Source organism: Symphalangus syndactylus, chromosome 14 (genome assembly GCF_028878055.3).
Source record: "Symphalangus syndactylus isolate Jambi chromosome 14, NHGRI_mSymSyn1-v2.1_pri, whole genome shotgun sequence".
In the NCBI taxonomy this organism is placed as follows: domain Eukaryota; kingdom Metazoa; phylum Chordata; class Mammalia; order Primates; family Hylobatidae; genus Symphalangus; species Symphalangus syndactylus.
In genome coordinates, this window is record NC_072436.2 from 54,761,765 (window position 1) to 54,775,377 (window position 13,613).

Below are 13,613 nucleotides of genomic sequence, written 5' to 3' on the forward strand. Positions count from 1 at the left end.
GTTTATGTAGCTCTGTATTTTGTAGATTTGAGAACATTTTAGCTGGAAAGCTAGTAATTTCATGCTCCTAAAACATCTAATTATTTTCATAAAACTGAAAAGGAGCCAGGGTATAACAATAGAGAATGAGTAATACTCTATCTTTGTGCTTAAGTAAAGCTTTGGTTTTTATTTATAAAACTAGGAAACTAGTTTCCTAGTTTGTAGTTTATAGTTTATAGTGTCTCAGGAAACTGGCCATTCTATGATGAGGTTGTGGTATTCTCATGCAGGAACAGGAAATATTTTAGAGGATCATTAGAGGATCAAGGGCAAGTATCTAATGAGTAACATCTCCGATTAAGTTCTAGGAAAAGCAGAAATACTAGGGGTATTACTTAATACTTCACATAGCTATCTGAATGATGGAATGCTTTTAATTAATGCTTCCTAACGCTCTAGAAACAGGAACTGAATTTTATTTTTAAAATAAACAATTGATTTTCTTTTTAAACTGAATTTATTTTATTATTATTATTTTTTAATTTTTTTATTTTATTATTATTATACTTTAAGTTTTAGGGTACATGTGCACAATGTGCAGGTTTGTTACATATGTATCCATGTGCCATGTTGGTGTGCTGCACCCATTAACTCGTCATTTAGCATTAGGTATATCTCCTAATGCTATCCCTCCCCCCTCCCCCCACCCCATATTATTATTATTTTTTAAAGGGTCTTACTAAGTTACCTAGACTGGTCTCAAAACTCCTGGGCTCAAGCAATCCTCCTGTCTCAGCCTCCCAAAGTGCTAGGATTACAGGAATGAGCCACCAAGCCTGGCCAAGAGACTGAATTTAAAACCAACACAAATTAGTGACATGGGCAGAGTGTGGTTGGTGGCTCACACCTGTAATCCCAGCACTTTGGGAGGCCGAGGCAGGCGGATCACCTAACATCAGGAGTTCAAGACCAGCCTGGCCAATATGGCAAAACCCTGTCTCTACTAAAAATACAAAATTTGGCCAGGCACGGTGGCTCACGCCTGTAATCCCAGCATGCTGGGAGGCCGAGGCGGGTGGATCACGAGGTCAGTTCAAGACCAGCCTGGCCAACATGGTGAAACCCCATCTCTACTAAAGATACAAAAAATTAGCCAGGGGTGGTGGTGCATGCCTGTAATCCCAGCTACTCGAGAGGCTGAGGCAGGAAAGTCACTTGAACCTGGGAGGTGGAGGTTGCAGTGAGCCGAAATCGCGCCATTGCACTCCACCCTAGGTGACAGGGCCAAGACTCCATATCAAAAAAAAAAAAAAAACTTAGCCGGGGGTGGTGGCGCACACCTGTAGTCCCAGCTACTTGGGAAGCTGAGGCAGAAGAATCACTTGAACCCGGGAAGTGGAGGTTGCAGGGAGCCAAGATCACATCACTGCACTCCAGCCTGGGTGTTGCAGCAAGACTCCATCTCAAAAAAAAAAAAAAAAATTAGTGACGTGACCTATTAAGATTAGAGGTCCAGCCAGGTGCAGTGGTTCATGCCTGTAATCCTAGTGCTTTGAGAGGCTGAGGTGGGGGGAGTCTAGGAGTTTGAGACCAGTCTGGACAACATAGTGAGACCCCCATCTCTACAAAAAGTTAAAAAAAAAATTGCCCAGCATGGTGGCACCTGCCTGTAGTCCCAGCTACTTGGGAGGCTGAGGTGGGAGGGTTGCTTGAGCCCATGAGGTTCAGGCTGCAGTGAGCTATGATTGCACCACTGCTCTCCAGCCTGGGTGACAGAGAAAGAACGTGTCTCTTAAAACAAACAAACAAAAAAACAGAGGTCCTAGAAAAAATTCACCAAAATCCATTTTGTCTCTGAGTGATGAAATTATGATGCTTTTTATTTTTTCAAGACTTTTTTCTATTTTCCCAATAAGTTACCTTATTTTTATGAGTAAAGCAAAAAATAAATAAAACAAAAACTGCAAGGTTTTGACCTGGTAATTTTATTGTTGAAAGGATATCCTAAGGACATAACCTTAAACACAGGGAAAGTTTTTTGCTTTTTTGCGTAAAAAAGTTTGTATCATGGTATTGTTTATAATAAAGACCCCCATGAATATGCATAAAGCGTAAAGCAGAGAATTAATCAATGAGGGCACACCTGCTCTCAGGATTCAAACCACGGGTGCATCACCTCCCGGCCGTCCATGAAACCAGAGCGAGCCCAGAGGAGGGGAGGGAGGCTGAGGTCACACTGGGGAGGTTTGAAAGGGACAGGGAATAACTGCTTCTAAGTCACCTTTTCATCTACTTATTTATTTATTAAACAGAGGGTCAAAATAGCAGAGTATACCTTGGAACAGTTCAGATGGAAGAAGGCCCAGCTGTACAAATGTAAACATGGAAATCCCTGTGCTGCAGTGACGGGTTTTTAGGGCAGTTGGGGTGTGAGGAGGTGAGAGATGCTGGTGCTGCTCCTGATGGGCACAGGCCACACCTGACGAGACCGGCACCGTCCTGTGCCCTCTGCGGCCTGATTGCACACGGGAATCCCAGCAAGCCTCGAGCTGAATGAGTCTGACCCTATTCCCACCGACTCCCCGGACAGGCATCAGGAGCATGACACATCCAAGGCCAGAAGCAGCATATGGCACTGGCCTTTCCTGAAAGCCTTTCTGGTTGGAACACCACATTTTCATTGTAATCAGGAAAAAACAGAAGTAATAATAATTGAGCTCTAACTCAACATTTTACATGAATTCTCTCACGTACTCTCCTGATAACTCTTATGAAGGGGGTACACGCATTGTTCCCATTTCGCAGAGGGGAAAGCAGAGACAAAGACTATCGTTTAGCCAGCAACTGTGGAGGTGGCTCTTGAGTGGGCAGTCTGACCCGGGGCCATGCCCCTCGGGGCCTCGCAGTTGCCTACCGGGCCAGCAGCTGAACGGGAAGCAAAGCTTGTGAAGAAAATTGGAAAGTCTTTTAGAGAAAGCTGATGAGATGACAAGTCACCCTGCCACGGTGTGTGGGTGGCCTGGAGCAGGAGGTGCATACCCGCTGGGGTGCATCTCCTCTTGGCCATGGAGGGCAGCAGGCTGGCCGGTGCTCACTTGGCTGGGCCAGGAGCAACCTTCTACTCCCAGCCTATCCTCTGTGTGTGCATGTGTGTGTCTGTGGGTGTGTTTCTGTGTGTATGTGTCTATGGATGTGTGTTTCGGTGTGTGGTATCTCTGTGTGTGTGTGTGTGTGTCTATGGGTGTGTATCTGTGTGTGGTATCTGTGTGTCTCTGTGTTTGTGTGTCTCTGGGTGTATCTGTGTATATATACCTGTATGTATGTGTGTCTGTGTGTGTGTCTATGGATGTGTATCTGTGTGTGTCTGTGTGTGTGCCTATGGGTGGGTGTTTCTGTGTGTGTCTGTGTGTGTCTATGGGTGTGTGTATCTGTGTGTGTCTCTTTGTGTGTGTGCCTATGGGTGTGTGTTTGTGTGCCTATGAGTGGTGTATCTGTGTGTGTATGTGTATCCTGGTGTGTCTACGGGTGTGTGTTTCTCTGTGTATGCCTCTGTGGCATCTGTGTCTATGGGTATATCTGCGTGTGTGTTTCTGTGTGTGGTATCTCTGTCTATGGGTGTCTGTAGTATCTCTGTGTCTGTGTGTGTCTATGGGTGTATGTCTGTGTGTGTGGTATCTGTGTGGTATCTCTGTGTGTCTCTCTGGGTATGTGTATCCATGTGTGTCTCTGTGTGTATGTGTCTATGGATGTATGTATCTGTGTCTCTCTGTGTGTGTGGTCTCTCTGTGTGTGGCCTCTCTCTGTGTGTGGCCTCTGTGTGTGTGTGTGGCCTCTGTGTGTGTGTGTGGCCTCTGTGTTTGTGTGGCCTCTCTCTGCATGTGGTCTCTCCATGTGTGTGGCCTCTCTCTGCATGTGGTCTCTCCATGTGTGTGGCCTCTCTCTGCATGTGTGGCCTCTCTCTGCATGTGTGGTCTCTCTCTGTGTGTGGTCTCTCTCTGTGTGTGGCCTCTTTGTGTGGCCTCTCTGTGCATATGTGGCCTCTCTCTATGTGTGGTCTCTCCATATGTGACCTCTCTCAGCGTGGGTGGTCTCTATCTGCGTGTGTGGCCTCTCTCTGAGTGTGGTCTCTGCGTGTGTGGCCTCTCTCTGTGTGTGGCCTCTCTCTGTGGCCTCTCTGTGTGTGTGTGGCCTCTCTCTGAGTGTGGTCTCTGCGTGTGTGGCCTCTGTGTGTGGCCTGTGTGTGTGTGTGGCCTCTCTTTGCGTGTGTGGCCTCTCTGCGTGTGTAGTCTCTCTCTGCGTGTGTGGTCTCTGTGTGTGTGTGGTCTCTCTGCATGTGTGTGGTCTGTGTGTGTGGTATCTCTGTGTGTGTGGTCTCTGTGTGTGGTCTCTGTGTGTGTGTGGTCTCTCTCTGTGTGTATGGTCTATGTGTGGTCTCTGTGTGTGTGTGGTCTGTGTGTGTGTATGGTATTTCTGTGTGTGTGTGGTCTGTGTGTGTGTATGGTATTTCTGTGTGTGTGTGGTCTCTCTGTGTGTGTGGTCTGTGTGTGGTCTGTGTGTGTGGTCTGTGTGTGTGTTCTCTCTGTGTGTGTGGTCTCTGTATGTGTGTGGTCTCTGTGTGTGTGGTCTGTGTGTGTGGTATCTCTGTGTGTGTGTGGTCTCTCTGTGTGTGTGGTCTGTGTGTGGTCTGTGTGTGTGGTCTGTGTGTGTGTTCTCTCTGTGTGTGTGGTCTCTGTATGTGTGTGGTCTCTGTGTGTGTGGTCTGTGTGTGTGGTATCTCTGTGTGTGTGTGGTCTCTCTGTGTGTGTGGTATCTCTGTGTGTGTGACCTCTCTGCGTGTGTGGTCTCTGTGTGTGGTCTCTGTGTGTGGCCTGTGTGTGTGTGTGTGGCCTCTCTGTGTGTGGCCTGTGTGTGTGTGTGGCCTCTCTGTGTGTGTGTGTAGTCTCTCTGTGTGTGTAGTCTCTGTGTGTGTGTGGTCTCTGTGTGTGTGGTATCTCTGTGTGTGCGTGGTCTGTGTGTGTGTGGTCTCTGTGTGTGGTCTCTGTGTGTGTGGTCTCTGTGTGTGGTCTCTGTGTGTGTGGTCTCTCTGTGTGTGTGTGGTCTCTCTGTGTGTGTGGTCTCTGTGTGTGTGTGGTATCTCTGTGTGTGTGTGGTCTGTGTGTGGTCTCTCTGTGTGTGTGGTCTCTGTGTGTGTGGTATCTCTGTGTGTGTGTGGTCTCTGTGTGTGTGTGGTCTGTGTGTGTTCTCTGTGTGTGTGTGGGGTCTGTGTGTGTGGTCTCTGTGTGTGTGTGGTCTCTGTGTGTGTGGTATCTCTCTGTGTGTGTGGTCTCTCTGTGTGGTCTCTGTGTGTGTGTGGTCTGTGTGTGTGGTCTCTGTGTGTGTGTGGTTGTGTGTGTGGTTGTGTGTGTGGTCTCTCTGCATGTGGTCTCTCTGCGTGTATGGTCTCTGTGTGTGTGTGGTCTCTGTGTGTGTGTGTGGTCTCTCTCTGCGTGTGTGGTCTCTCTGCGTGTGTGGCCTGTATGGTCTCTGTGTGTGTGTGTGTGGTCTCTCTGCGTGTGTGGTCTCTGTGTGTGTGTGTGGTCTCTCTGTGTGTGGTCTCTGTGTGTGTGGTATCTCACTGTGTGTGTCTCTGCGTGTGTCTATGGCTATGTGTACCTGTATGTGTATCTCTCTGTGTGTCTCTGTGTGTATGTGTCTATGAGTGTGTGATCTCAAGGACTAAGAGATCTTTGGGGGTCCCTACTAGAGCTGAGGCAGCAAAGCTGCCCAGAAATTGGGCCCCAGCCAAGCAGAGCCACTGAGGTCTGGCGGCCCACATTGAGCAGGCGGGCACCCGGGTCTCTGTGGGGAGGTTAATGCAGCTGCAGTGTGCAGGCACAGGCAGCAGGTGGCAGCGTGACCCTCAGCCATGCCACGTTACCTGTGAGCCAGCAGAGCAGGGAGTTCCGATTGCCAGGCGGACACCCGACCTGGACTGAAGGCACTGGAGCAAAAGAGAAGGTCAGTGATGGGCGCAGTCAGGAGACAGGACACGGAACCACAGGCACAGGACAGAGGCAGACCTGACGGGGCCAGGTTGCTTTGGGCAGAGACGGGCCCAGTGAAGAAAGGGACATGGCTCTGCTGGGAAGGGTGCTCAGGGCACAGAGATGAGCCCTGTGCAGAGACGGGCAGAAGCTGGCTGAGTGTGCCCAGTCATCTCCCCTCCCTTCTGGCTACACCAAGTGGGAACGGAGAGACTGTGGGTCGACAGACAGAGCCTGGGCCCTGACCAGGGCCTCTGAGGCTTCACTGCACAAACAGTGCCTGGGGGAAGAGTCTCCCGTGCCTGCCGGCCCTTCTGAATGAGATTTCCTCAAACTGAACAGAGAACAGCTGCTCTTGGAGGCACAGGAAGTCGTCCCCAGGCCTGAGGCATCTGGCAGGGTTAACCTGCTCAGAGCCCTACTCTGGGGCCCTGTCTGTCCCCTGCCCAGGGAGCCTGCCATGCCCCACTCATCTGATGGAGGGGCCGAGGACATGGTGGATAAGCCGAGCTGGGTGTCAATATTCATGGGTGCCCTACCCCCATTCCCCCTCGGGGTCCTTTTTGTCAAAGGACAGTGAGAGGCACAGCACAGAGGTTCTCTGGGAGCTGCAGCACGTACCCCACTGGCGTGGCCTGTTCTCCAGCACCAAAGTGGACTTTCTCTATCCTGCAGCAACCTCGCCCCAGGACCGAAAGCTAGAGAGGAGCGAGGAGATGAGCTGGCGAGACCTGGGCCTGCGGGGCCTTGTCTGTGGGGCTCTGTGGGGAAAGCCTGAGCCACTCAGCACAGGAGACGGTACTGGGGCGGCCAGAGCGGTGCATCCCCGGACCTTCCATAACCCCTCTCGGAGGGTGCCCAGTCTCCCTTCTGTCTGTCCCCAAGGCCCTTTATTCCATCGGAGCTTACCTCTAACCAAAACCCAGTAGCCACATCCTCCAAAAAGCCAAACCCATCTGCAGCCTGCCCTGGCAAACAGGCCCTGGCCTGGCTGCTGACCCCAGGCACTTAGGACGCTCAGACTCCCCTCCTGTCCTCAGGAGCAGGGCCCTGGGCCTTCCTCCCCACAGGCTTCCTCCCCAGGCAGGCTGGTCTCCTCACAACCTCTGGACATGCCCTCCGCTGCCTCCAGGCCTTTACGCTAAAATCCCTCACTCCTCTTTTCCCCTCTAGCTTCTGGACCCCATCCAAAGGGGCAGCTCCCTCTGCTCTTCCACACCACCCGCTCCGGGCCCTGGCGGCTCCCGCCTCACCAGCCTCCCTCTGCCCCAGCCAGCTGGCTATGAGCTCTCAGGCCCATGCTCAGTTCTGGTGTCGGTCCATGGCTCCCCAGCTGCAGGGGGTCCAGAGGGCAGCAAAGACCATGCCCAACAACTCACCGGAGGGGACCGAGTTCAGGGCCATAGTCCCATAGTAGGAGAAGGCGCCTGTCTCAAACTTCATGTTCTCCTTCCCTGCCTCCACCTCCACCTTCCCCTGAAAAAACACAGGGCTGAAGTTAGAGACAGAGTGAGGGAGGAAACAAAGGATGAGGCAGGATGGGGAGTGAGGAACAAGGGACGGTGGGGCAGGAGGAAGGGCCGGTACTGGAGCCCTGGAGAGCTCAGGGGCCTGACCTATGAGATCAAGGGTGGCCTCTCAGGGAGAGGATGGCCACGTGGGGCAGGCGGGGCTCGAGGGCAGGCAGCAGGCTCCCCAGGCCGGGAAGCCATGCACCTCCACAGCAGGTGGGAAAGAGGGCCTGGGGGGTGCTGCAGTGCCAGGGGGAGCAGGTGGCAGTGCCAGGGGGAGCAGGTGGCAGGCCCAGGGCTGAGCGGGCTCACCTGCAAGATGAGGATGAAGTAGTCGGCCGGCTTATTTCGGGTGTACAGGTAATGGCGGGCGTAGTACTTATTGTGCTCGTCAAACTTGAGTTCCTGAATGACATCTGGGTACTTGAGTAGCCGCAGCAGGATCTTCTCTGATATCAGGGAGGGGCTAAACTGGGGGACCTCTGTAGGAGGAGAGAGAAGAGACCTCACACGGGGCTGGCCGGGTGGCCCTAAAGCTCGATCGCTGCTGTGCCTCCACCCCAACCACAGCAGCCACGCTGTGCTCAGATGACTCCCGCCCTGCTCAGCTGGCCCTCGGTTCTGCATCTCCCTGGGGAGGGAGCACGCTTGGCTTCTGACTGGTTGGATCCAAGGCTGCCTGCCTGCCTGGGCTTGAGCAGTGGCTCCTGCAAGAACAGCACGTGACCTTGGGCAAATTACTTAACCCGCATCTCAGTTTCCTCATCTGTAATACAAGGGTAAAAGCTTCACAGGGTGGTTGTGAGGGCGAATGGGATAGCAGATGGACAGCACTTAGTATATGTGACTATAATTATAGCATCAACATCAATATTCCACAGGAAAAATAATGGAGAGGGAATTACCACCCCTTTAGCAAGTAAGGGGTGGGAAGGAAGATGAATTGGGCCGGGGGGGAGAGGGAGACAGAGTGGGAAGAGCAGAACCTGTCACCCAAGTCCCCAATGGAGCTTTGAATCAGGGCTGAAAAGAGAGAAATGTCTCTGAACTAGAGGTGAATTCCTGCAGGAACCAGCACACGTCTGCAGAGGGGAGGGCCAGAGGGATAAGAGCAGAGCTGGATGCAAGCTCCTCAGAGTGGGTGAGCACGCGAGGGGTCCAGCCACACCCAGCAGGCCTGCAGAAGGGGAAGGGTCCCTTCTCCTTCCCATTCCACAAGCCCTGATGGGCCTGGCCAGCCTAGGGGCCCACCTCAGTGGTTATTTTCTTTTTTGTTGTTTTTGAGACAGAATCTTGTTCTGTGGCCCAGGCTAAGTGCAGTGGTGCATTCACAACTTACTGCAGCTTCAAACTCCTGGGCTCATGTGGTCCTCCCACATCAGCCTCCTGAGTAGCTGGGACCACAGGCATGCAACTGTCCCACCTCACAGCCTCCCAAGTAGCTGGGACTACAGGAGGGCACTACCATGCCTGGCTTTTGTATTTTTTGTAGAGATGGGGTCTCACCATGTTGCTCAGGCTGGTCTCGAACTTGTGGGCTCATGCAATCCTCCTGCCTTGGCCTCCCAAAGTGCTGGGATTACAGGTGTGAGCCATAGTGCCTAGTCATTATTTCCCAAACTATTAAATATAGTAACTGGGATGCTTCCTAGAAGTTTGCAGTAGCCGCCCATTAATGGCAAATGAATCGCAGGGAGATCCCCATGGGTGGAGCAGACACCTGGCCCCTTCCAGGGGTGGGTGTGTTGTCTCTGCACCCCTCACCTGCTGCAGCCCTTGTCCTATGGGGGGAAAGTAGCCAGAAACCCAGGACTTCTCCCCCTGTGACCATATTTCCATCAAGACCGGAAGGTCCTCCTCACGCTACCTGTGGCTAGGAAGCGATGAGCGGCCAGGAGGAGCTGCGGGGAGATTTTCACTTTGAGCTCATTGTCTGCATCCTTGAAGGCAGAGAAGTCACGCTTGTTCTTCTCAGACACCCGCTTCCGGCTTCGGTTGTCAGCTGCCGGAAGAAGAGCATGGAATTGAGAACACAGACCCCTGAGGACTCAGGAAGAGACTGGAACCCGCCCCGCAGCTCCAGCTCTCCAGCCCCTAGTCCCATGCAGGAACAGCAGGCTCTGGCTGGCAGGGTCCTGGGCTGACGCCAAGGCACAGAGGCCGAGGGTGAAGGCAGCCTCCGGGCACTGCTCTCAGCAACCTGCTCCCTGCTCACCTTGGCCAGTGCAGGGCACCTGGCCACTGGGCCTCCGGATGCTAGGCCTCCTGTGTCCCTGCACTATGGCCCTTCCAGCTAGGGACACCAGGTTTCAATCCAAGCAGGAAAGGGGTCCTGGGCCCTGTGGAAGGCTGGACTCACTGTACATGTCGGACTCGTCCAAGATCTCTGATTTGATGATCTCCTCGATCACGTCCTCCAGGGTGACCAGGCCCAGGACCTCGTAGAAGGGGTCACCCTCACCCTCGTTGTTTACCTTCTGCACGATGGCCAGGTGGGACTTCCCTGTGGGACAATGCAGCAGGTCAGACAAGAGCCCAGAGGCCAGTCATGAGACTCCCTCAACCAAAACATTAACTCTAGACCTAGGGTCATAAGTCACCAGGATGGGGTCATGGTGGTTTTTATCTTTTCCATCTTTCCTGACGTTTCTACTGCAAACAGACATTGCTTTTATGAAAAGGAAAACTAAAAGTAATTTTTAAAAGCATGTTGTTAAGGACCGCTTTTTTGTTTTTCTCTTTTTTCGTGGGGGAAGGACAGGGTCTAGCTCTGTTACCCAGGCTGGAGTGCAGTGGCGCAATCATAGCTCATTGCAGCCTCCAACTTCTGGGCTCAAGAGAGCCTCCCACCTCAGCCTCCCGAGTAGCTGAGACCACAGGTGTGCTCCACCATGCCTGGCTAACTCTTTTATTTTTTGTAGAGATGGATCTTGCTATGTTGCTCAAGCTGGTCTCAAACTCCTAGGCTCAAGCAGTCCTCCCGTCTCAGCCTCCCAAAGTGCTGGGAATAGAGGCACGATCCACCATGCCAGGCCAGGACTACTTGTTTAAATCGGATAAAAATGGCAATGCTGGGAGCAGTGGCTCACACCTGTAATCCCAGCACCTTGGAGGGGCTGAAGCGGGCAGATTGCTTGAGGCCAGGAGTTTGAGACCAGACTGGCCAACACGGTAAAACCCCATCTCTACTAAAAATACAAAAATTAGCCAGGTGTGGTAGTACACACCTGTAGTCCCAGCTACTCGGGAGGCTGAGGCAGGAGAGTTGCTTGAACCCGGGAGGCAGAGGTTGCAGTGGGCCGAGATCATGCCACTGCACTCCAGCCTGGGCAACAGAGCGAGACTCTGTCTCAAAAAAAAAAAAAGACCCTGCCTGGTATCACTTATCAGGGGCTTCTGGGACTCTAGGGGAGGGGAAAGACCCAAACTGACAAGGGCACAGAGAGGCTGAGCACTGTGATTAGGTGGGGCAGAGACTACAATTAGAGAGGGGCCACCCCCTCAACCCAAAGTGAGGGAAGGAGGCTGGGGTGGGGCAGGACCCTCCACAGAAACCCTGTGGGGTGGTGGGTCTTCCCAGACCTCTTTTTGAAGGCCACACCCTGCTCTTATGGCCCCAGCCCCAGTGAGTGGCAAGAGGGGCCAGCCAAGAAGGGCTAGGTCCACAGTCTAGGCAGAATGAGTCCTGTGTGCCGTGCCCCACTCGCAGGAACACAGGTTTGGAGCAGCCTAGGAAGAAAGGCCCCTGGAAATCTGGGAAGGTCAGGTCAGGGTCTTCTGCACAGCTTCCCCTTCACAATCCAAGGGCCTCGCTCTAGGGACTAAAGAACTCATCCTAAATACCCTTGGTGGAGGATGTTTTCCAGGTCTTTAAGGCCACAGAATATCCCCCAGCCCAAGATGGGCTGTTCAGAACTTCTAAGGGCCTCTCAGGGAGAGCAGAGAGAATGCAAGGTCTCATGACTAAAGTAAAAATTCTCACAATACACCCCATGTGATGGGGGGGAGTACTGCATTGTGAAAGTTTTTCACACACATGCCAGGGGCTATGATATATGTATTTCCCACCACAGGTTCTGGTCAAAAAACATTTAGAGCCTTGCTAGACAGAGCCATGGCTGGACTCGATTGAAAATACCCCAGTATCTTCCTAGAGATGAGCCAACAAGTTCAAGAGATCTGTGAGGCCCTCCAGCAGGGCGGCAGCGGGCCAGGCCGGGACCCTGGGGTCCGCCCCCAGGCCTCTGTGCCTGCTGGAGGCTGTCCATACAGGAGTGCCCTCAAGAAAGACAGTGCCTGGAAGGGCCTGGGCATCTAGCTAAACAATGTCACCACATGGGGATGGGAATTAAAGCAAGGCAGCTTTCACAGGCTGAGTATCCCTTATTCCTCACTGGGAACCAGAAGTGTTTCGGATTTCAGATTTTTTTGGATTTTGGAATATTTGCAGAATACACGCCATTGAGCATCCCAAATCTGAAAATCTGAACTACAAAATGCTCCAATGAGCATTTCTTTTGAGCATCATGTTGGTACTCAAAAAGTTTTGGATTTTGGAGCATTTAGGATTTTGGATTTTTGGATTCGGGATGCCCAACCTGTACCCCCTTCCAGATAGGCACCCTCTAAAAAGCCTGGTAATGCCCAGTTATGGCAGAGGATGGGGAAGACAAACAGGCCCTCACATGTATCTGGTTGGTGGCCAGGTACAAGGGTACAACATTTCAGGGGGCCAGTTGGTCAGGATGTCATAAAATCAAGGGTTCCTAACCTTGGACTTGGAAGGTCCACTTCTAGGAACTTACCCTAGGGAGAGGTAACCTTCACAAAAGACACACGAGAAAGGGGCTCTTGGCAACATTCTTTTTAACAGCCCCAAACGAGAAACAACCTAAAGCAACAGCAATAGGGCACAGGGACTCAACAGGGGCCACAGCTACTCAAGGGAGAACACGGCGGCGGTGGATGAATAAAGTGCGGAACGAAATCTAAGATACGCTATTAGTGAAAGAGCAAGTCACGGAACAGAATGCATGGAGCCATCTGCCTGCACAGAAACAAAGGGGGTGTGTGGGCTTGAACTGCCCTGGAAGCGTCCAGAAGCAGTAAGAGTGCTCGCCTTTGGGGGTATTTGGAGTTTGGGGAAGAGGCTATTTTGCCTGTCTATATCCCCTTCTATACTGTTTTATTTGATGGGCATGTTTTACTTTTATAATTTAAAAACAAAACTGAGACAAAACTTAAGGGGGAAAACAAAATTAAGGAGAACAAAGGGAAACTGGTGAGAGTTGCTAGGGTGGACAAGGGCCCTCTGTGCCTTCCACTGCCACAGGTCGAGCCCCAGGGAATGGGGGTGTGTTCTTTGACAAGGTTCAGTGAGCAGAACTTTGTTCAGACCCCCCAAGTCAGAAAACAACCTCCCCACTACATTCACATCCCTAATTATTCCATAGGCTCAGACCAAATCCTGACCAACGAAAGGTTCCCTCACAGTGAAAGGCTGGTGGCCTCTCTCTTTTTTTATTTTTTTCTGAGATAAGTCTCGCTCTGTAGCCCAGGCTGGAGTGGCCCAGTACAATCTCAGCTCACTGCAACCTTCACCTCCCGGGTTCAAGCAATTCTCCTGCCTCAGCCTCCTGAGTAGCTGGGTGCGTACCACCAGACCCAGTAATTTTGCATTTTTAGTAGAGATGGGGTTTTGCCAGGTTGTCCAGGCTGGTCTCAAACTCCTGACCTCAAGTGATCCTTCTGCCTTGGCCTCCCAGGGTGCTGGGATTACAGATGTGAGCCACCGTGCCCGGCCTGGCAGCCTCTCTTAAAGTGGAAACAGCCCTCCTGCAGATGAAATGACCTGATTCCCTGAGCAGGGTCTTGATACCATTCTCCGCCCCTCACCTCCTCTCTAAGACCCCTTGGCAGGATCCACTGCTGTGTGTGTGCACCCTCGGGTGGCAGCCAGCTGCATGACAGGCACCTTGTAGGTGTGCAGCCCTGGGCACCGTGTACACGTTCACCCCTCCTCTGCAAGCTGAGCTTTGGACACCGGCTGATGGCTGGCCAACTGGGGTTCCGTACAGAGGTTCCAGGCTAAGGGGCC

The 13,613-nt window shown here is 52.2% G+C and overlaps 1 protein-coding gene across 2 annotated transcripts in view; it reads right to left on the reverse strand.

Annotated features, from left to right (window-relative positions):
* CNNM4 (cyclin and CBS domain divalent metal cation transport mediator 4) overlaps nt 1-13,613 on the reverse strand; it is a 53,189-nt gene that overhangs the window by 5,893 nt on the left and 33,683 nt on the right. The window contains exons 2-6 of one of the 2 annotated variants that reach the window (XM_055241699.2): nt 9,876-10,019; nt 9,384-9,518; nt 7,829-7,998; nt 7,385-7,481; nt 5,900-5,962 (exon numbers count right to left, since the gene is read on the reverse strand). In XM_055241699.2, coding sequence (XP_055097674.1) covers nt 5,900-5,962; nt 7,385-7,481; nt 7,829-7,998; nt 9,384-9,518; nt 9,876-10,019 — 609 coding nt within the window. The remainder of the gene's footprint in view (nt 1-5,899; nt 5,963-7,384; nt 7,482-7,828; nt 7,999-9,383; nt 9,519-9,875; nt 10,020-13,613) is intronic. The other variant, XM_055241700.2, reaches the window with a different exon arrangement.